Here is a 22,561-nt window from a genome sequence, read left to right as displayed (position 1 = left end):
GTGTAGTCTGGTGAGGACACAACCGTTCCAATAGCATACAAACGGTGAGGTGCTTGGCAGAACGTAGGACGTGGTGGCAGCAATACCACTTCACAATGTTCCAGCTCTGCCCATGGATGAAGATGACAGAGCCTGACCTGAAACACTGTTGGGTGACAACTAGGGCTCTGCAGACGATCAGCTGAGATGTCTGAAAGGGTAGTAAGAGTGCCATCTTCATCCCTGGTGGCCTTGAGTGGGACACGGCCAAGCCTCAGACTTACCTTTTCTTTTTTCCCAGAGCGAGCTGCTTCTGGTTTTCTTTCCCGATGTCATCTCTGATTGTGCTGAAATCATCATCATCATCAAACAGGAGATTCTACATTTCAAAACAATAAAGACCAAGGTTTTCAGTCTGGCCTACATTTAGAACAGGCATGAATAAACTATCCAAACTGGGAAAAGAAGATACTCAGACTTAACTGATTCTTGAAAAAATTCTAGATTTCTTTTTCAGTCAGTATTTGTATTTATTTGCATGCATATGTGTGTGTTCGAGGAGGGCATAGACATAATATGCATAGATCAGAGAGACAATTCTGCACAGTCTGTTTTTCCTTTGTATGGCTGGGAGGATGGCTCAGCAGGTAAGAGTACTTGATGCTCAAGTATTAGAATTTCAATTCAAATCTCCAGAAATTGGACAAATTCAGGTATGTGCTCATGCTTGCAACCTCTGTACTATGGGGTGAAGACAGGAGGACCACCAGGGTGTGCTGATCACCAGCCTAGTTCCAGGGTCAGTGAGAGAATGAAGTGCAACATGATAGAGCAGGATACCCAACGTCCTCCCCTGGCCTCTGTGCATGCAGTTGTTCATAGACATACACACACACACACGAGTAAAAATAACACTGCTGTTAAACACTAGGCTGACCTGAAATTTACAATGCTCCTGCCTCTAGCTCCTAAGTGCTGAGATTACAGGTATATGTCATCATGCCTGACTGTTTGCTAGTATTTTATTTACAGTTAATTTTTGTTTATTGGGTGTGATGGTTTGTATTACCTGTCAACTTGACAGAGACTAGAATCACTTGGGAGAGAGGAATGCCTGTAGGGAATGATCTTGATTGCCTTGACAGAGGTGGAAGACCTGCTTACTCTGAGTGGTACTGAACTCTGGACATGGGATCCTGCACAAGCATGAATCATCCCTGCTTTCGGACTGTGGCTGTGATGTGACAAGGTTTCTCAACTCCTGTCATTGTGACTTATGATGGGCTATAACTTAGAATGGTGAGCTACAATAAACCCTTCTCCCTTAAGTTGCTTTGTTCAGCGTGTTTTCTCAAGAGTGATGAGAGAAGAAATTAGGACAATGTTCATAAGCAAGTTGACCTAAGTCCATTTTTAAATCATCCTTGACAAGGCTGGTCTCAAGGATCTACTGTCCTCACACAATGAATTATTTGTCTTTCCCTCTTTCCCATTCATTCTCTAAAAGAATCTGTGTAAAATGAGATTATCTGGTAAGCTTCTCTATGAAATACTTGATCCTTGTGTTTCAAAATGATAAATTCACTTTTAACCTACCTTAATGCCAATAGTGTCTCCATCTTTCAAGTAATATGGTCCCCCTTGCAAAGTATCTTGGTTTTTCTTCTTTTTCCTTTTGGCAACTTGTTGATTCTATTGGAAAATTAAGTATCAATGAAAGTCAACTTGAAATTTTCACTGGACGCTCTGCCACTGTGGAAAAGTGTCATTTTAAAGTCAAGTCAATCAGCTCTGCTTTCTCTTGAGAAAGCCCAACTCACCCAGCTAGATATTGGAAGCCACTCAAACTTTTCAGGAAAATACTTGGCAATTTCAACTTTCTCCACAGGAAGAGAATAGAAGTCAGCCACTCTCTGCCTCAAGGAGCTAGCAGTCCATCCTCTGGTGGTGTCCCATACCAGGTCCATTGCCAGGGTGTAGGCCCTCTCGCCAGGGATGCGTAGCCGTGTCCTCAGCAGCACATCCTGGGGGCTACAGAAGAGCAAAGTGGGCACCAGGCAAAAGCACAGAAAAGATGAACAGTGCACAGTGTGATGGGCAAGGCTCCCTGACCCTTCTCTAGTTCCCAAATGCTGCTCAGATGGAGGTGGGGACCCTGCGGTAGGTTCTACAGCAGCGTGGAAGGGGTACATGGAAGACATAGTTGTGCGGCTCAAGGCTACTGCTACTGTGAAAGATACTATTTACAACAAATATTATGCAGAGTTCAGTCACTCTAAAAGGGTTGTTTAAGCCAATCAGATTGTTAAACTAGAAAAACATACAAAATATACATAACACTCACCAATGCTCACCAATACAGATTAGTATGTTGGAGAAAGGAACAGTCTTACTAGCAATCAAAGCACTAGAAAAGTCATGAACAAGATGACCCATTTTCATTTGCCAATTCAGGAAGCATCGAAATGATAAATTTCTAACGTCGCTTTGAGGGCAAAATTGATACTCAAGAGCTCTGTATATGGGACCAGAAACCATGATGACCTAACTTTCAAGGAGATAGAAACATTTAAGAGCTCCAAAGTGTCCACACAAGTTGGTCCCTGATATCCCTGTCTACAAATGTGCTCTTAGAAAGATATTGGGGTTGAGGGAGAGTCAGGCCTGGCTAGAACACTTTTCAGAATAGGCTGACAGAGCAACCCCACTGCAGTGGGGAGAAGGAAGGCAAGCACTTGCTGATACTCATGTTTGCTCTCATAGATAGCACTGTCACCGGGTGACAGACACCTGCAACACATCAATCTGCACACAGTGCATCAGTGGACATTGGGAAGAAGGTAGTAGAGGGGCAGAATGACGGGTGCCACTATAAATCACGTGCCCTGGGGAGGGCATTGTGTATGGATCACTGATCTTTCAGGTTGTCATGGGCTCAGTTAACTTGAGTATGATGAAAAAACTAACATTCACTGCCGTTGCACCAGAGTGATTTATAGGAAAGCCACACAGATCTCTACCATACAACTGAGTGTTTGAGGCAGGTTCTTATAGATAGCCCCAGTCTGGTCGTGAACTTATGGTGCAACTCCTGCTTCAGTCAGACCCAGAGTTTTAGGGACTATTCAGAAGCAGTGGAAACAGCACTGATCAGTGCCTACACTTCCAGGAAAACTGCCTCCTGTGGGAAGTGTGCAGCAGGGCTCCTTACCCCAAGTTCTCTTCCTTCTGAAGGAGCTCCAGGCAGAGCTCTGCTCTCTGGCCCAGCCTGTACTCCCTGGGAATTGAAGCAGAGCGACTGAATAAGTCACTAGTTTTTTTCCAAGCTCAGCCCCCAATTCTAACCATTTTCCTTAAGAAAAGGGGTGCTTTCTGAATGCTACAGTCAAACACTTCAGGCTTTCAGAATAGGAAAGCCTCTATAGCACTGCTGTAATTACTACAGATACATGGATATCGGGTCATTCCTCACTGTACTTGGAGGCCCAGCTCTGTGAAGATGGCTAGATGCCAATAAAACAGCTCTCTGGCCATGGTTGGTTGGGTTGCTTTTTGGTTGATAATCAGACAGACAAAAAAGAACATGTTAGGACTGTTTTTGCTACAGGAAATTGAAAGTAAATCAAATGCCCCAAATATGTCATGAGTTCTGGAGGTGGAGTAGCTGATCACACCTGTGTCCTGAATATCAGAGAGCTCTCTCTAACTCCCACATCACTCTGTAGTCTTTTAAGTTATGATCACGTGGTCTCTGTACAATGCTAGGTCTGATCTTAGTATGGAGGCTGACACTGTCACAGAGTTAACTTGGGACAAGGAGCTTATCCAATTGACAAGGGTTGGGTTTTCTGGGGTAATCTGACTCATGGGACAGCTTCACACAGGGCTTTCTTGCTCTTTAGCCCCTACCATGGCAGCAGGCTAGGAATCCACTGAAACACTTACTTGAGCTGCTGCCAGTCAGGGCGCAAGAGCCTGCTGGGGCGCTTGCTCTCCACTGTCCAGACTCTAAGCAGGGCTGTGGACCGGACAGCGAGCTTTGAAACAAAAGGCAAAGCCATGGCCTAGAAAAAGAAACAGACATTTTGCCACTGATTTTAAAAGCACTCAAAAGCACCTGAATGAAGCACTACCTGACTGAGGAACGAGCACCTCTGTGTCAATAAATCTATTAGAAACCACAGAAGAGCTGGTTGTGGTAGGTCATGCCCACAACCACAACACTTGGGAGGTGGAGGCAGGAGGATTAGCTACATGTTTGTATCGCAGGCTGGCCTGGGATACATCAGATCCTTTCTCAAAAAGCCAAAACATTACAGAAATATCTGTCTTAAATAAAGCATGTTCTGGTAATTTTCATATTCTTTTCTGCTGAAAAAGAGTAGGAAAAAAAAAAACAAGCTTGTATTTCTAAATACAAGTTTAAAAAAAACAAAAAACAAAAAAACAAGGCCTCTTTATTTTATTGTTTCTAAAATTTGAGGTTCCTGCTCTGCAGCCCAGTTTGGGTAATCCTCCTGCCCAACCTCTTAGGTACTGTATTTATAGGTGTATATCAGCACTCCTGGCTGAAAAACTTTTTTTGTTGTTGTTTGTTGTTTTGAGACAGGGTTTCTCTGTGTAGTCCTGCTGTCCTGGAACTCACTATGTAGACCAGGCTGGCCTTGAATTCACATAGAGCCACCTGCTTCTGCTTCCCAAATGCTGGGATTAAAGGCATGTGCCACTACACTTGAACTGAAAAATTTCTTAATCATGTTTTTACAAAGCCACTTAAGAATGAATTCTACATTGGTACAACTCATACATGCAGAGCCTGTGTGACTAAAGCAAGGGGTCACCTTCAGCTTTCATCTACATGAACACATCTCCAAGTAAATCTGCTCTCCAGTGACAGGACTTTTGGTTTTGACATATTTAAAAGACTTTGGCACCAACAAGGAGGCCCAAACTGCTTGCTCTAATTCTATAGGGGCAGATAACTTCAAGCACATTTTATACTGAGGATGAAGCATGAAAAGTAGCCACTGTGCATCATTTTTTCACCTAAAAATGGTCTTGTTTTATCTTTCAACTGAGTATAAGGAATAAAAAGATCTTCTCATTTGTTTTCATGGAAAAGGAGCCAGTGTCTTTCTCAAGTAGGGTTATTTCATTCATTGGGGGGGGGGGGCACTACAGGTCATACTAGGCTGTGTCTGTCCCTTTAGAAACAGGGCAGTGTTCACCACAGTCTAACGGTACAAGAAGATACCATTTCATCAATGTGTGCTGCATATTATCCAGCCTTCCCACTTGCATGATGAGAATGTGACACACAAGACAAGAGAATGTCCAGTTAGCATCCTAATACAGATAACTCTCAGCTGACCAAGGGAAACCCATACAACACAGCTTGGAACTAATGACATTTAACAAGTGGATCACAATGTACAAACAATATAAATGAAGCAATAAAGGGAATGCTTTACAGATGGTTCAAGAAGCTATGTTTTCCTAAAAAGTCAAAATGAAAATAAGCCACAAGCCTCTGAGGACAGATCCAAACACAAGCACAGCATGCCTGTGGGAACTGGGTGAGTGGAAACCACCAGGGCAACAGCACCAACAGATACCAGAAATGTCTATGTTGAATGTGGGCTGCCTGCTGGTACTTACCCCTGACCATGGCATATAACACATGCCATATCAGGACAGACTGTAATTGGGGGAAGAGGAAATAGAAGAATATATTAATTAATATCTCCCTGGAAGATGCTATATCAACACCAAATTATGCTGTAGGAAGGGACCTGACCTGTGACTTCAGTTCCACCAATGTGGCCTCTTCTGAGATCTCCACATCTCCCAAGTAGAGGAGAGAAACTTCTGTAGGCTCAGGGCCAGGAACACCTTCAAAAGGACAGAGATGCATGTTTGGGAAGACTAACCTTACATTACTGTTTCTGAAGTACTCTTCCAGACTGTAAACAGGCTCACTAAATTGCTCTCTGAACCTCTGAGTCCTTTGTATTTGCTCATGATTTCACCATTGCTCACTCAGCAGCCAGGGAGTGTGATGGCTCACACTGATGCCAGCCCTCTGCAGCTGCACTCCCCACTTCTCCTGCCTCACAGAAGACTGTTGGCAGGGTACTGTGTTCTCTCTCAGAACACTTAATACGAATATTTAATTTTTCTGTGTATTTCCTGTGTTTGTGCATATTTTAGATAGGCTTTTTAAGAGGAGGCAGGTGGTCATGGTGTTTGTCTCCCAGTGTCTACTATGGTGGACTCTATACGGTAAAGACTCAGTACATATTCATGGAATAAAGCAAATCTTTACAAGAGGATCTATGTATGCTTAAAAATAAAATACAAACCAAAAGACACCCCGTGGGTGGTACTAGATTAGATGCCTGTAATCTAGTACTTGGAGGCAGGCACAGAAAGATTACTAGTATCGGGGCCATTCTGATCTACACTCTAGGCCAGTCAGGGCTAGAAAGCAAGATCCTGTCTTAAAAGGTAAACTTGGTAGCTGGTGAAGTAGCACAGCAGAGAAAGGTGCTTTTCTGTGAAAGACTGGTGACCCAAGTTCACACTGCCAAGTCCATGTAAAGGTAGAAAGAGGAAACCAACTCCACTCTACATATTCCCCAGGCATACACACCCACACACAACAGTTTAAAAATGGGAGTGGGGAGGGAGCATGTCAAACGTCCTCTCACAGAAAACAATATCAACATACTAACTGAAATTTAAACTCAGGAAATGCACACTCATTTAGTTTCATTATATTACTTTGATTACTATGGAATACCCTGCTAAAGTATAGTAAGAAATTATAGGTTGATTCTACATAATTAAATGAAGAAGGTTTTCCCTGAGTGGCTTTTTGTTGTTGTTGCTTTTAGAGAGAGGGTCTTACTATGTAGCCCTTGGCTGGCCTGGAGCTTAATCTTCCTGCTTCAGTCCCCTGAGAGTGGGGAGTACAAATGCAGTCCACCACTTCCAGTTTACCAGTGGCTCTTATGACCCCAAAAGACACTTTCAGAAAATCTTCCCACTGTGACACAGGAGCACTACCCAAGGTGAACTCTCTGTTTACTTTCAAGGAGAAACAGGTTAAACATGATTTTAAATCTGTCCCCTCTCTATGTACAATCATGATTTCTATCATCTAGATATCTTTAGAACTACTGACAATGAATTAATAATAATAAAAATTGAATCAGAATGATTCTCTGCAAATGCCGCAGCTGACACTTAGAATGTAATACTTCAAGGCACCAAAAAGCTAAAGGTTAAGTAAAATATGTAGCAACCACACCATAGAGGTTAAGAGCACTGGCTAATATTCCAGAGGTCCTGAGTTCAATTCCCAGCAACCATATGGTGGCTCCCAACCATCTGTAATAGAGTCTGACTACCTCTTCTGGTGTGCATGAAAACAGAGCACTCATACACCTAATGAGGTGGAGCTGCTAGAACATAACGCTGCCCCTTTATACACATTTCTAGAGAAGAAGCACACTTGCTATGGTTAAGTGGAACTTTGCAAAAGCAGCTCCCTCCCTGCTGGGGCCCTGTGCCCACATGCTGCAAAAGCTGCACTCTGCATGTGAGAGCAAGTTTATGCTCCTGTATTTCAAACAAGACAGCTGGATGTCACCCGGAAAGCAGCTCTTGGGGGCTTGAGAGACTCAGAAAGCCAGAACTATGCAGTATGTATCTAGACTCCAGCTCTGGCTCCTCCCTTGTGGTCATGGGAATGGTGAAGTCACAATTATGTGGGCTCCTGACAGTAACTGTTGCCCTGATGTCCTTGAGAGCTGCTACATAAAAGGTCTTTGAAAAAGTTCTAGGTATTAGTAATACTCCATATCTCCATGCTAGTTCATTTTCTGGTCACTCTGACATAAACGAGGATCATCTGGGAAGAGGGAAACTCAACTGAGAAAAATGTCTCCATTAGACTGCCTGTAGGTAAGCCTGTGGGACATTTTCTTGATTGATGTGGGATGGCCTAGCCCACAGTGGGCAGTGCCACCCCTAGGCAGATGGTTCTCTAAGAAGCTGGATGTGAGCCTGAGAAGCAAGCTAGTAAGCAGATTTCCTCCATGGTCTCTGCTTCAGTTTCTATCTCCAAGTTCCTGCTACAGTTCCTATCCTGACTTTCCTCAATGATGGATAACCGTCTAAATACGTGTCTTATTTGCCCTTCCTCCCTAAATTCTTTTTGGTCATGGTGTTTTATCACAACAGAAAGCAAACTAGTACAACTGCTAAGATCACAGCGCTTCACAGAGCCTACAAAGCACTGCTTAATAATGGATATTAGTATGGAATGACCTGTTAAAAAGGACGACTAGGTGTTCCAGGAGACTTGATCCCATTGTGAACCTGAACACTGTGTACTGCAAAACCTGTTTCTAGTTGTGCAGGTTAGCACTAGCACACACCTTTAACCCAGAGCTTCCTGTTTATTGCTAACAGGTGGCTGTGGTACGGCTCAGCCCTAGCACACACCTTTAATCCAAATGCTTTCTGTAAACAGCATTTGATAGAGTTAACGTTAACCCTAGGTCAAGAGGCAGAGCAAGTAACCAGTTGACAGGGATTAAGCAGAAAGGAGGGACATTGAGGAGCACATTTAAGACAGCATGGAGAGGAAGAAAAGAGCTTTTGGCTTTTCCTTCTGGGCTGTGAGCTGAGTAAAAAGGCTTTTTCCTTCTGGGACATCTGCTGAGCAGAAAGATAAACTGGGTGCTTTATCTGCCTCTCTGAGCTGCTAGGTTTTCACCCCAATACCTGGCTGCTGGGTCTTTATTGGTAAAAATCAAAAGATTGGGATTTTTCTTTCTTTAAAACAGTAACTAGGTTTTGATTTTCAACTTAGCATATGTATATATGCATATGCACACACACACACACACACACACACACACACACCTGCAAGTAGTTTGTATACCATATAAATGCAGTCCTCAAGGAGGCAAGAAGAGGGTGTCAGATATTCTGGAACAGGAGTTACAGATGGTTGTGAGCTACAATGTGTGTGCTGGGAACTGAATTCAGGTCCTTTGAAGGACTAACAAATTCTCTTAAGTGCTCAGGCACTGCTCTAGTCCCTCAAATCAGGCATTTTTGGCATGAGTACTGCAGCTGACTCCCAGAGCACTGTCCTTACCTTGTGTGGGAGCAGCTCCCCAGCTGCTACTTTGAGAAGAGGCACAGGTGGAATAGTCCTGACTCTCACAGTGTCCTGACAGCCTTGCAGGCTGGTACCACCAGATGGGCACCTTCAAGAAACCCTGAAGAACAGAGCATTTTAAGATTAAGTCTTTACTTTTCACTTCTAGAGTTACATACAGGCAGCTGTGAGCTGCCTGCTGTTGGTGCTGGGAACCAAACTTGGGTCCTTTGTAAAGCAGTACATGCCACTGCTTCAGCCCTCATACGTACATTTCTCCAGCATTCTTTGAGAAGAGACTGGCTAACTAAATTAAAGGTTTGGGGACATAGCTGAGTGGTAGAGTGAGAGACTACCACATGCAAGGTTCTCACTTCTATCCCCAGCACACAACACAAGTACCTCCATACGGTGGACTACTATGTAGTTACTAACAGAATGAGATACCTTCATATGTACTGATACAGCACATACTTAAGACATAAAATATAAATGAAAAACTAGGTAATGGTTAGGCATGGTGGTTCATGCCTGTGGTCCCAGCACTTGGGAAAAGCTGAGGCAGAAGAACTGCTATGAACTCAAAAGTTTGCCTGGGCTATGCACAAAGTATGGTATATAGTATATAGTCATTTGTGCAAATGAAAAGAATGCACCTGCATGTACATGTATACTATATACTTTTGAGACGTATTTGAGTGTGCGCACACCAAATGTAAAGCTCAGGAGGCTACAGAAAAAGCCTCTTGGAAACGACAGGGGTGGTGAGGGCTGGGGAAAGGAATTCCTTTTCCTGGAAGTTTTATATTATATATATTACCTATTTGGACATTAACTTTAAAGATCACTGTGCAAAGTCCAATAGGACTCTATGAAATTATGAAAAACAAAAGAGCAGATCTGATACGTGTTCCTCAAGACATGGTAAGTGAATCCAAACACAAAACATGACTTTAAAACAAGAGCTGTGACCCTTCAGTAGAGAGCATAAGGATGCGTATCCTCACTAACTTGCAGCTTATAAATGTGCACATTTTGATCCCCCTACTTTCTTTTTTCTTTGTCTTTTGAGACAGGGTCTCACTATGCTCCTGTCTCAACCTCACTGAACTATTATGCTTAGTTATAGAACATTTTTCTTAGAAGGATACACAAGAAAAATGAAGGGAAAGACATGAATATTACTCCTCTTCATTTTAGAGCTTTATCATTTGACAAATAGCTTTCTATGCTGTCTTAATTTTCTAATATGTGAATGTCATTTATCTGAATATTGGGATTTCAAAAAATTTTTGTCTTATATTTTTCTCATTTTGCATTAAAAAAAATAAATGCTGGCCTTAAAAACAGTGATGTGTGGGGCTGGAGAGCTGGCTCAGAGGTTAAGAGCACTGGCTGCTCTTCTAGAGGTCCCGAGTTCAATTCCCAGCAACCACATGGCGGCTCACAATCATTTATAATGAGATCTGGTGCCCTCTTCTGGCATGCAAGTGTACATGCAAGCAGAATACTATACATAATATATACTTTTAAAAAAAATTTATGAATTACACTTTATTCACTTTGTATCCCCCTGTAGAAATATATACTTTAAAAAAAAGCAGTGATGTGTTAAACAAACAAACAAACATCACAACAGGCTGAGCTGAAGGCTCCAGTTAAAGTGTTTGAGGCAAGTGAGACTAGAGTTTGGATCCCAGCAGCCATGCAAAAAGACAAGCAGTTGTCCTGCTCCTGACAAGTTGCCTGGCTAAACTAGCTGACTCAGCCAGCTTCAAGTTCAGTGAGAGACTATATAAGGTGAAAATGATAATAACTAATGTTAATTGCTGGCTTCAACATGTGCGCGTGCACCCACACACACACACCTCCAACAAGTGTCAACAAACATACAAACATTCCCTCATTCCCCATATGTGCATCACACAGACACACACACATACAATAGGACTGTCATTAGGAATGTGTTAAGAAAACAAACTGGCAATACAGAGCAAAAAAAGTCTTTTAGAAAACCACGCATACCTTTTGATTTAATAATCCTATCTTAGAGAATTTAAGTACTAATTGTATGGCTCAGTGCTCTTTTAGGGACCAGTGCTAGCACCCACATAGCAGCTCACAATTCTAACTCTAGTTTCAGGGTATCTGGCATTCTCTTCTGGCCTCTGTGGGCACCAGGCACACACATGGTACACAGACATACATATAGGCAAATACCTATACACATAGGGACTGAGGGAGTTGAGGAAGGAGGCTTCATTCGGGATATATAATGAATAAATTGTGAAGAAAAAAAAATAAATTTAAAAAAGACAGGCAAAAAGGCAAAAAAATAAAAATAAGCTGAATTTATTACACTGGAAATAAACAGCAGCAAATTATTAGTTTGGATGTAATGGTAATTTATGGATTTTTGATAAGGTTAAAATATTAAATATAAAGCCTGGTGTGGTAGACATGCCTTTTAAATCCCAGTACTCAGGAGCCAGAAGCTGGTAAGTCTCTGAGTTCAAGGCCTGCCTGGTCTACTGTGAGATACCATCTCAAAAATAAGTTAAATATAAAATGAAAGAAATAACATTTTCCATGTAATTGATTTTACACATAATTTTAACTTAACCAAATATATTTTAATATATAATGGTTTTAATTTTGTTTTACATATAGCTATTTTAATTTTATTGAGAAGTAAGGAAGGAAATCTGCCTGGATGGTAAAATTTTGGCAAAGATATTTTTTATGACTGCCCACATTTTCTCATTCCCCATTATCACAGTCATCATAAAACAGTAAATTACTTTAAAAAATGGCCATTTAGAAACAGTATCTTACCGGAGGAGGAAGTCTTCCTTCAGTTAAAAGCAAAGTATCCCCAGAACATATCATGAGCTCTTTCAGTGTTGCATCCTGGGAACATAGAAATTCTTTTTGTCACTTATGACTTCTGAAAGGAACAAAGAGAACATTGGATCTTTTAAAGTCTTACGCTTCTATTATCTTCTGAAGAGATAAATAATGAAGCAGATGCTGAAGGCAAAGGAGACAGAACTAACACTATGAATCAGAACAGCATTACGTACCAAGCTGGGAGTACAAACTAGAAATATCATAAAGATATGAGGAAAGAGTGACAATGGTTTGTGGAATGTGAAATTTAAGTGATGCTGGGGAAAAAAGATTGGATTGGAAAACTAGAGAAAGTAAGATAAGGAATTTCTGATAAAAAATAAAAAAGAACAAAGGCAAAGTCAGGGTTGACAATCAAAACTGTTTGAGTTAAGAGCTGAGAGACAGGAAGGGTCAGAGTGGACAGCAGCAGGTGGCAAGCAGCTGGAAATGAGGTAGAGTAGAGGAGTAGATATTAGCTTGAGGTGTGGGACAGAAACAAAGTCATTGAAGATGGTTTGGCTATATGCGGTAGGAAATGTCTGCTGGGCCAGGGAAGCTATTGAAATAATTTAGTTAAGAAAAAACTGAAGAGGAATTTTGATTCAGAACATGGCTGCTCTGGCAAGAGATCACACCAAAGACCTTCTACGTCTGTGTGATCTTGGGTGACACCTTTAATACAGGAGACAGAGGCAAGCATATCTGAGTCAAGGCCGGCCTGGTATAGAGCAAGTTTCTGGTAAAGAAAAGCTTAGGTCTAGGTGTGGTGGTACAAGCCTTTAATCCCAACCAATGTGTAAAGTCAGTTTGTATAAGGAAGCACCCATGTTTGAAAGTGATGTCTAATTGAGTGGCAGAAACAGTAAGGAATCAGAGAAAGACTTGACAGAATAGGATTCTCCCAACTCTCAGGAGAAGAGAGAGGAAAGGAAAGGTACTTAAGGGGTAATGAGGCAGAGATGGAGAGAGGGGGAGAGGGGGATAAGGGGGAGAGAGGGAAGAGACAGAGAGAGAGAGAGAGAGAGAGAGAGAGACTGTTTTTCCAAAAGAATTTTACAGAGAGGTTTAATGAGAAAGCAAGATGGGCACAGGTGAAGACAGAATGAGCCAGAGAATGACGAGTCAGAAGATTATAAAAGATTTCTAGAGTTAGTCTGAGGCCAAGCAAAGCAATTCAGAGGCTGAAAGAAAAGCCAGATTGAATAAGTTGGCTGGGAGAGGAGTCTGAGCCAGAACAGCTAATTTGAATCAGCCAGCCCAGAGCTCAGTAAGAAGAAAGTAAGAAGCTCATTAAGCATTAATTCTCAGAGGCTGAAAACATTCTAGGCCTAGGCTAGAAGCTTCCAGGACTAGGCCTAGGTTAGCAGACAAAGGCAGTAAACCTCCAAGACAATTGAAACAGGTGAATAAAAGTTCCTTTGAAACCAAAGCTTCAAGTGGCAGTCTGGCGGTGGAAAGGGGCAAGGAGAGAGTAGAAAGGCCAGAACTAAATCTTAGAAAGAGAGAAAAACATAAAAGACTAGCATGAAAACGAGACTGCAAAGCCTGAAAGGGACTACGGCTCTGAAGGCGATGAATCTGCTTTGAGATGAACTGTTTGATACTGATTTGGGGACTGATAATGAAGAAAATACGGAGGCAAGGTGGTGGATGCCTGTAATACTAGCACTTGGGAGGCAGAGACAGAGGAAGGATGTTTGAGGCCAGCCTGGACATGTATTAATACGCTGTCTCTGGAAAAACAACAATAGAAAGGAAGAGGCTACCTAATTTTAAGATCTCAGGGTTCTCTGAGGCCTGCTTCCTACTCTGTCGTCCAACTCCACTAAGACTCAAGAAGGGGCTCAGTGGGCATGACTGACTGGTAAAGAGTGTCCAAGTGAAAGTCCTATTGTGCCTGTTTAAAAATATTCTACTGCAAACCACTGCTGATTCCTAGACAGACAGCAGGAAGGCACACAGTGGGACTATGCTGACCACAAGACAACAGGAAGGCAGGCAGGGGGAGAGTTCTGGCCACAGCTCTCTAGGATGTCAGAGCTTCATTTGGGCACCTGCTAAGAATGAGTGTGGATGAGGAGGTCTGATGCGATTTATGACCAACTAACAGACTTACTGGATTCCAATTACGTCGACAAAACCTTTCCTGCTGCTGGACTATGTGACTGGTTGGTAGGGACATTTACTTACAGAAAAATTCTGAGATTAAAGTATTTGGGGCTTGGAGTTTGAGTGTCTTTCAAGGGATTCCAGCATCCTCATGCCATCTGCTCTCTAAAATTCTCTGTTTGCTGATGAGGTACTCAAGCATGCCTGCTTTTCAGAGGGCCTTACCGCTGATGTCAGAAATGTTCCTACCTAGGCCACACTTGCCATTTAGGACAAAAACAGCTGCAAAAAGTGAATGTAAGTGGACACATTAACAGACTTTATTTTGCACTCTAAGAAAGAATAAAAGCTTTCTTTAGAATTGCTTTCTATAACAGGAAGATGGAATTGTGTATGAAAATATGAAATAAGCTTAACCATTTTTAAGTGTGTATGAAAATATGAAGTAAGCTTAAAACCATTTTTAAAAGCAAAATGTAGAAAAATATGGGATAGCAAGATGGCTCAGTGGGTAAGGGAACTTGCCACCCATGCCAGGTGAACTTGGAACCCACATAAAGGTGTAATAAGAGAACTGACTGCATGAAATCGTCCTTTGGACTCTGCCCCCTCCCCATCAGTCACACAATATAATTACAAAGTATTTAAGAAATGTAGAGGGAGCTAGAGAGATGGCTCAGTGGTTAAGAGCACTGTCTGCTCCTCCAAAGGACCAGGGTTCAATTGGCAGCACCGATATGGCAGCTTACAACTGTCTGTAACTTCAGTTCCCAGGGATCTGACAGCTTCACACTGATGCACATAAAATAAATTATTTAAAAAAATGTAGAAAAAGGATCTTACTTCTTCACATAAAGGCTCGCCAGCTTCATAGCACCAATCCATTTTCCGTAAATGCCACATCTCTCCTAGGAGGGAATTAGCACCAAGATGAAGAACGTTAGAGAAGACACTTTAAGAGTTTGCCAGGAACAACCTTCTATAGACAACAAGTATCATATGAGGCTCCATCCAGTAGCAGATAATCATTTTTTTGTGTGAAAATTATGTCTTCCACAATATGAAAAATATTAAGTTGTTCCTTCAACTTGTTTAGCTTGCTTTTCTCCCAACAAGAACTTGTGACTCAAAACCACATACTTACTGAGGATGTAGCCCAGGAGCAACACTTACCTGCCATGTACAAACTCCTGGGTCCACCTACACAGCATAGCTGAGAACAAATGTACTTGCTGCTGGGCTACAGTGTTTACTTTGTACCTTAGTAACATGTATACTAGGTCACACACAGACACAGACACACACACACACACACTCTCTCTCTCTCTCTCTCCTAAGTATAGAATTTCTTCTGAAAGCCTTAGGAAGTTGAATTTTAGTTTGCTGAATTTTCTAGGGTGTAGAAAGAAACTATCCCTGTCTACTTAGCAGTTAATCTAAAACAAAACAAAACAAGTTAATGAAATGGGTGTGAGTATTTACAAATGTTAAATAAATTTTGACTAGAGTTCTGTTTTTCAGTAGACTGGTTACAAGCTTTTTTAAAAAAAATGTTTTTTTTTTCCCCCTGTGGGGAAAATGTTTAATGGGGCATGTTTAAAAACTTGGTTATTAAAAGAATAGCAATGTTGATAAATATACCTAACAGACAAAGGAATACTGACTTCTTATATTTATCTTTAAGTAAAGAAAGCCCCAACTTTGACTCTCCACAGTACCCTTCTTTCTAAGAACCTGGTTGGCTGTTAGTTCTAGTTTAAACACATTAAGATTTGTCAACTAACTTTCTTCTTCCTTTCCTTTTTTTAGAGGTGGGTGGGGTAGTAAGAAGTAGATCAAATCAAGGGCTTTCCACACACTAGGGAAGCATTCTACCACTGAGATATACTATCAGCTCTTGTTTAGCTTGTTGTTTTGAGATAGGGCTTTGCTATGTTGCCAGTCTGGCCTAGAAATTTTGTTTGTTTTTTGAGACACGGTCTCTCTACACAACTCTACCTGTCCTGGAACTCATTATATAGACCAGGCTGGCTTGGAACTTACAGAGATCTGTCTGCCTTTGCTTCGCTGGTGCCATCCCTAGGCTGGAAGTCCTAGGTTCTATAAGAAACTAGGTTGAACAAGCCAAAAAGCAGCATCCCTTAATGGTTTCTGCAACACTTTCTGCCTTGAGGTTCCTGCCCTGTTTGGGTTCCTGTCCCGACTTCCTTTGGTGATGAATGGCTACATGGAAGCGTAAGCCAAATAAACAATTTTGTCACCAACCTGCTTTTTGGTCATCGTTTTTCTTTGCAGCAACAGAAATTCTAAGACAAGTTGGTATCGTGCTGAGGCTAAAGGAGTGTGTCTTTAGGCCTGGGGACCTACAACTTTTGATTTTCCTGTCTCTGCCTCCAAGTGCTGGGCCTGTAGGTACAGGGCAGCACATTGGGCCCTATAATCTAAGTGCCCTTAATAAATAATGAGTTGCAAGTTAACACATCTCTTCACTGCACAATGGTAAGAAGCTGCATTCTAAAAGCAGAGAAACGCTCTGCACTGGATGTCTGGGAATATCTTCTGGAATTTTGAAGGCCCTTCATCACCAACTGGGACTAGGTGGAGACACCTGCAGGGCTGCAGGGCTGCTACAGGGTAAACAAAGCCCTGTACATATGCTGCAGGGATGCCTAGCACGGAGAGTGTATCAACTTCCCTCCTGTGACAGAGCCAGGGTTCTGCCTGTAAAGAAACCCTGACAGCAGAGCATTCGAGCAGGGCACTACGGCACCTGGCCAAGCTTACTGATGCAGTTCAGTGTGGGAAGCACTTTCAATTACCTTCAACTTATTATTTTCTTCATTTGTATTATATTTTCTAATCTACAAAATATAGAAATGTATAGGTATAATTAAATTTTCAATTACTGTGATTTTTGGAAACCAGTAAAAGATTTAACAGTCCCAGGTGCTAGAACCCTTGGCTTTCTTTTCAATACAACTTAGCTAGATCTGACCCAACGTTAGTTACCTTTATTTAGCACTAATCCCCCACTACTTTTAGTATGCAAATAAGGACCAGGAGAATTTGTACGTACAAAATTTAAGCTATATTTTTTTCCTCACACTCTGCAAAATGTTTTTCCACAACTCTCACAGAAAGAATAAACCTTGAGAATTCATCAAACTTTCAGATAATGGTTTTAAAAGAAGTAAGATTATATTATCAGACTTACCTTGCTGACCTGACTTTTCCAGCATTATCTTTAAACACTGTAAAAAAAAAAAATTATGCTCAATGTTAGTTTTCTGCTTCTCATCTATATAGTAGGAGGAGAAACCTGCATCTTGAACCCAGAACTAATTTAAGTCTGACTCTATTTTACTGTTCTCAGATAAAAACACACAGAATTTCGATGATTCACAAACTAGCTCTCCTCTAAGAGCTAAGTGGGTCAATCCAGATGGGAAAACAGTTTCTGCCACTTACAATCAGGACTTAATTTAAAGTTCTGCTCACAATACTAGGCCTGGTGGGTGGCATATGCTTGTAAGGGTTAAATACCCAGCACTGTAGATAAAACCAGAAACATTTAATTCACTGACTTCTTAAATGGACAAACATGACCCAGTTTTGGATACATGACCACTTAGGAATCCTACAAAGAGAAGCCAGCCTGAATTACCACCCAGGAAACAAACTCACAGGAAAAGACTGTGGAAGCCCTGATCTCACAGTACAATGTAAAACATCAGACAACACTTGCCAAAGATTAAAGAAAACAAAAGCATAATTAACAATACCCACTTTCCTGAGGGAAAATATTCCTAAATCAAACTCATCCAAAAGAACAAAGTTGGAGGGATACAAACTAAGAGTAGAGAGAAGTGAACATCAGCGTCTCATTGTCTACCAGTGACTCAGGGCTAGTTTGAGAAGGAAAGCAGAGCAGATGTTGGAGTTGTTTGGTCCCCAGCATCTACTACAGGCCAGGTAACTAGAATTGTATGGTAGGGTTTGCATTATGTGAGCATGTGGATGACGAAATATTTGTGGACTCCATTTATGTGGCCCTTACTATGTAGCTCAGGCTGCCTAAAACTTGTAATGTTCTTGAGTCAGCCTTCTTTCTTCAAACCCCTTTCTGATTTTTGAATTTTTTTCCTTACACAGGATTTCAGTTATTCTCCCTAAAGTTCAATGGTTCCATGTTGACAAGTGGACCTCAGTCTCTACAGATAGCTTCACTGTCTTTTGTGACAATATGCTGCAGCTTATCACACACATTTTTCTGACTTAGACAGAGAACCAGCACTTACTCCAGGATTCCCTGGCTCCTCCTTCTAGAGCCAAGTAGCTAAGTCTAGCAGCTATCCCCTTTTAAGAAGTCAGTGAATTAAATGTCTCTGGTTTTATCTGCAGCGCTGGGCCCTAGGGCTGCTTGCTGCTAACAAGTTGCTCAGGTATTATAAACTACGACAGGGGAGAAGCAAGGAAAACAAACAAACAAACAAACAAATGTTTTAAGAGAAAATAGATATAGTTCATTGAGACCCCTCTAATTCGTATACAGGAGTGCAGGCTTACTGAAAATCTCAATTCTTTCTCTCTCTTTTTTTCCTTTTTAAGATTTTACTTATTTAATTTTTAAATTAATTATAATTTATTCATTTTGTATCCCAGCTGTAGCCTCATTCCTCGCCCCCTCCCAATCCCACTTTTCCTCCCTCTTTTCTTCCCATGCCCCTCCCCCAGTCCACTGTTAGGGGAGGTCCTCCTCCCCTTCCCTCTGACCCTAGCCTATCAGGTCTCATCAGGACTGGCTGCATTGTCTTACTCTGTGGACTGGTAAGGCTGCTCCCCTCTCAAGGGGAGGTGATCAAAGAGCCAGCCACTGAGTTCATGTCAAGAGACAGCTCCTGTTCCCCTTACTAGGGAAACCACTTGAACACTGAGCTGCCATGGGCTACATCTGTGCAGGGGTTCTAGGTTAGTTCCATGAATGGTCCTTGTTTGGAGTATCAGCCTCAGAAAAGACCCCTGAACCCAGATTTTTTGGTTCTGTTGCTCTCCTTGTGGAACGCCTGTTCCCTCCAGGTCTTTCTATCTCCCTCTTCTTTTATAAGGTGCCCTGCACTCTGCCCAAAGTTTGGCTATGAGTCTCAGCATCTGCTGGTAACCTGCTGGATAGAGTCTTTCAGAAGCCCTTTGTGGTAGGCTCCTATCCTGTTCTCTGTTTTCTCCCTCTTTGATGTCCATCCCATTTGCCTTTCTGAATGAGGACTGAGCATCTTACCCAAGGTCCTTCTTCTTGATTAGTTTCTTTAGGTGTATAGATTTTAGTATGTTTATCCTACATTATATTTCTAATATCTACTTATAAGTGAGTATATGTGTGTCTTTCTGCTTCTGGGATAACTCACTCAGGATGATCTTTTCAGGTTCCCACCATTTGCCTGCAAATTTCATGATTTCCTTGTTTTTAATTGCTGAGTAGTATTCCATTGTGTAAATGTACCACAATTTGTGCATCCATTCCTCTGTTGAGGGACATCTGGGTTGTTTCCAGATTCTGGCTATTACGAATAAAGCTGCTATGAACATGGTTGAGCAAATATCCTTGTTGTATACTTGAACATATTTTGGATATATGCCTAGGAGTGGTATTGCTGGATTTTGAGGTAGCACTATTCCTCATTTTCTGAGAAAGCACCAGATTGATTTCCAAAGCGGTCATACAAGTTTACACTGCCACCAGCAATGGAGGAGGGTTCCCCTTTCTCCACATCCTCTCCAGCATGTGTTGTCACTTGAGGTTTTGATCTTAGCCACTCTGATGGGTGTAAGGTGAAATCTCAGGGTCGTTTTGATTTGCATTTTCCTGATGAGTTGAGCATTTAAGTGCTTCTCTGCCATTTGCTATTCCTCTATTGAGAATTCTCTGTTTAGCTCCCATGCCCCACTTTTTAATTGGATTAATTGATTTGTTGCTGTTTAACTTCCCCAATTCTTATTGACACCAACACAATTATTCATTTGTTTTCTTAATACACATAAACATACAAAGACACCCAACCCTGTTGTGTGACTTTGTATGTGTGTTAAGCAGGAAACATATCAAAATGTTAATAGTAATGGGATAAGAGATAATGAAGGATTTTAATATTTTTCTTTTAAATCCATTTCTTGTTTCAAAACAGGGTTTTATGTCATTCAGGCTGGCCTTGAAGTCAGATAAAGATGAGGACGACCTTGAGAACCTAAAAATCGCTAGATTATGGGTGTGTACCTTCTGTCTGCATAGCTCAAATTTCTATCTTACTAGTGATAATCACAAAAGTAAAAAGTAACAATAACAATCTTAGTTAAAAGTCTTGGTTGGCTCACCAGTGTTTTGAATTGCCTTCTAATGAGTACAAACAATTTCTGGAAGTATACTATATAAGCCCTCAGGATACTATGACCCCCAAACCCAAAGTAATTACTTACATCTCTCACTGAGAGTGTTTCTTCTACTATGACTTCCATCTCTGTCCCAGGATATATGTCAGTCCCCAGAGCAAAAAACAGGAACAGCTATGAGCAAGACAGAAGCATGAAAATAATTTCCCCTGAACTTAAATACCCTAAAAGCCTATTATTTATTTAAAAAAAAAAAAAGTAGAATCAAAGGTCCATAGAGCATTAATAAAAAGCTCAGTGGCTGGGAGCACAGTGCTTGCCCAGCATTCTCAAGGCCCTGGGTTTAACCCAGAACTGAAAAAAGATGCAGTCAAGCAGATAAAACAAGCAACAAATTTTTGTGAAAACAAGACAACAGTGACTACTTTCACATTACCATTTAAATATCAATCTTACTTTCCTGAAAGCTAGTCATGAGCACTGGACTCCTAACAAATGTCCCCACCATTTTAACAGTGCTCCCACCTACAACTCAGTCACTCTACAGGAATCTGCAGTCACTATACAAAGTAAGCATTACCTGTGGTTCTTCTCGTGCCACTTTAGTCCATAACTGCAATCCCCAAGGCCTCTTAGGAAGAAGACAGAAATCTCCTCTCATCAGTTGAGCTCCTTAGAGCAGCTCTCCCTACCTTTCTAATTCTTATTATAGTTTGTCGGGCCTACTACTTCTAGGATTCCAAGGAAAGCAGACTGAAGGACAGTGGTTGGGGAAGTAATAAGATGTTTGCAGGAACCACAGGAAACAGGATCAATGTCCAGGCTGCCTTGATTCAGGTAGTAATGAAACTATGGCATTAACAGCTCATTATCTAGGCAGATTCTGGCAAAGGGTCCACGTCATGGTGCTTTATACAGAACGGGATCCTGAGAAAAATGAGGGTGAGGGAAGCTGGCATATAGCTCTCTGTTGTTATAAAGTAGAAAATTCCAATCGTTCAATTTTAACAATAAAGACCCAGGAGGCAGATGTTGGGGTGAAAACTTAATAGTTCAGAGAGGCAAAGAAAGCACCCAGCTGATCTTCTTACTCAGCCAACATCCCATAAGGAAAAAAAAAAACCTTTCTATTCAGCTCACATCCCAGAATAAAAAAGCCAAAAGCCCTTCTTCTCCACACTCTCTTAAATACCCTTTTCTCAACGTCCCTCCTCTCTGTTTCATCTGTCAGCTGGCTTCTTACTCTGCCTCTTGATTTAGGGTTAACTTTATTTAATCCTGTTTACAGAAAAACTCTTGGATTAAGAGTATGTGCTAAGGCTGAGCCAACAACTAGAAAGAGCCTTTTACAGTTCACAATCTCGGGGTTCCTGGAACAGCTACCACATCCCTGAAAGACTCACTTAAGCCCAGTCAATGTTTCATGTTTATAACATGTACTGGTTCAAATGGTGGCCACTCAACCTTACACAGTCTCCGCAACCACAAAAGGAAGATCAGAAATATGCTTTAGGATGCGTTAACAGTCTAATAATATCAAAACTTAAGAAAATTTAAAGAAACTTTTTACAGGAAAAAAAAAACACACAGCATTCTTGGAGCATTAAATTTATCAGTTACAAAATATACACATTTTAGGAATGGCCGACTCTGTTCTGCTGGGCCTTACTGTACCTGAGAAGAAGTGGGTGCTTTTCCTAGACACAGTCCCAATGAACTCCCCATCTTCACTTCTGCTTCCTCCAAAGTGCTAGTGTCTGGTACTAGGAGGAGATTGAAAACCAAGTGAATATTGTGAATTCCTACTACTCTTAGCAAAATGACATTTTCTTTGAAAACCAATAGGATCAAGGTAGCTCAGAAGGAAAGTCTGTACTTCTCCTGGGCAAGGGACTGAGTTCCACCTTGTACCACCATATCATTACTAAGTTTTTACACACACTCCAAAGAAGATTGTAAGAAAAAGGTAAGTTGTGCCTCATGTTAAAGTGGCACGCGTGCCGTGGTTGTGTTTGTTTAACTTCA

At 41.4% G+C, this 22,561-nt stretch overlaps 1 protein-coding gene across 9 annotated transcripts in view; it reads right to left on the bottom strand.

Moving 5' to 3' along the window:
* The window catches only part of Usp40 (ubiquitin specific peptidase 40), an 83,765-nt gene that overhangs the window by 4,943 nt on the left and 56,261 nt on the right, over positions 1 to 22,561 (bottom strand). For 5 of the 9 annotated variants that reach the window (XR_008721179.1, XM_055616367.1, XM_055616369.1 and 2 more), the window contains 12 exons: positions 22,211 to 22,299; positions 20,624 to 20,710; positions 17,370 to 17,406; positions 14,999 to 15,063; positions 11,990 to 12,064; positions 9,152 to 9,275; positions 5,777 to 5,871; positions 3,925 to 4,043; positions 3,191 to 3,256; positions 1,800 to 2,010; positions 1,576 to 1,671; positions 264 to 358 (listed from right to left, as the gene is read on the bottom strand). Coding sequence is in view for 7 of the 9 variants with exons in the window: in XM_055616367.1 (XP_055472342.1) it covers positions 264 to 358; positions 1,576 to 1,671; positions 1,800 to 2,010; positions 3,191 to 3,256; positions 3,925 to 4,043; positions 5,777 to 5,871; positions 9,152 to 9,275; positions 11,990 to 12,064; positions 14,999 to 15,063; positions 17,370 to 17,406; positions 20,624 to 20,710; positions 22,211 to 22,299 (1,159 nt within the window). In the remaining 2 variants the exon portion in view is untranslated. Of the gene's footprint in view, positions 1 to 263; positions 359 to 1,575; positions 1,672 to 1,799; positions 2,011 to 3,190; positions 3,257 to 3,924; positions 4,044 to 5,637; positions 5,754 to 5,776; positions 5,872 to 9,151; positions 9,276 to 11,989; positions 12,065 to 14,998; positions 15,064 to 17,369; positions 17,407 to 20,623; positions 20,711 to 22,210; positions 22,300 to 22,561 lie in introns of those variants that run through there. The other 4 variants (XM_055616366.1, XR_008721180.1, XM_055616372.1 and 1 more) reach the window with 4 other exon arrangements.

Source organism: Psammomys obesus, unplaced genomic scaffold (assembly GCF_907164565.1).
Source record: "Psammomys obesus unplaced genomic scaffold, mPsaObe1.curated_primary_1811, whole genome shotgun sequence".
Taxonomy (NCBI): Eukaryota; Metazoa; Chordata; class Mammalia; order Rodentia; family Muridae; genus Psammomys; species Psammomys obesus.
This window is presented reverse-complemented; position numbering and strand designations above follow the sequence as displayed.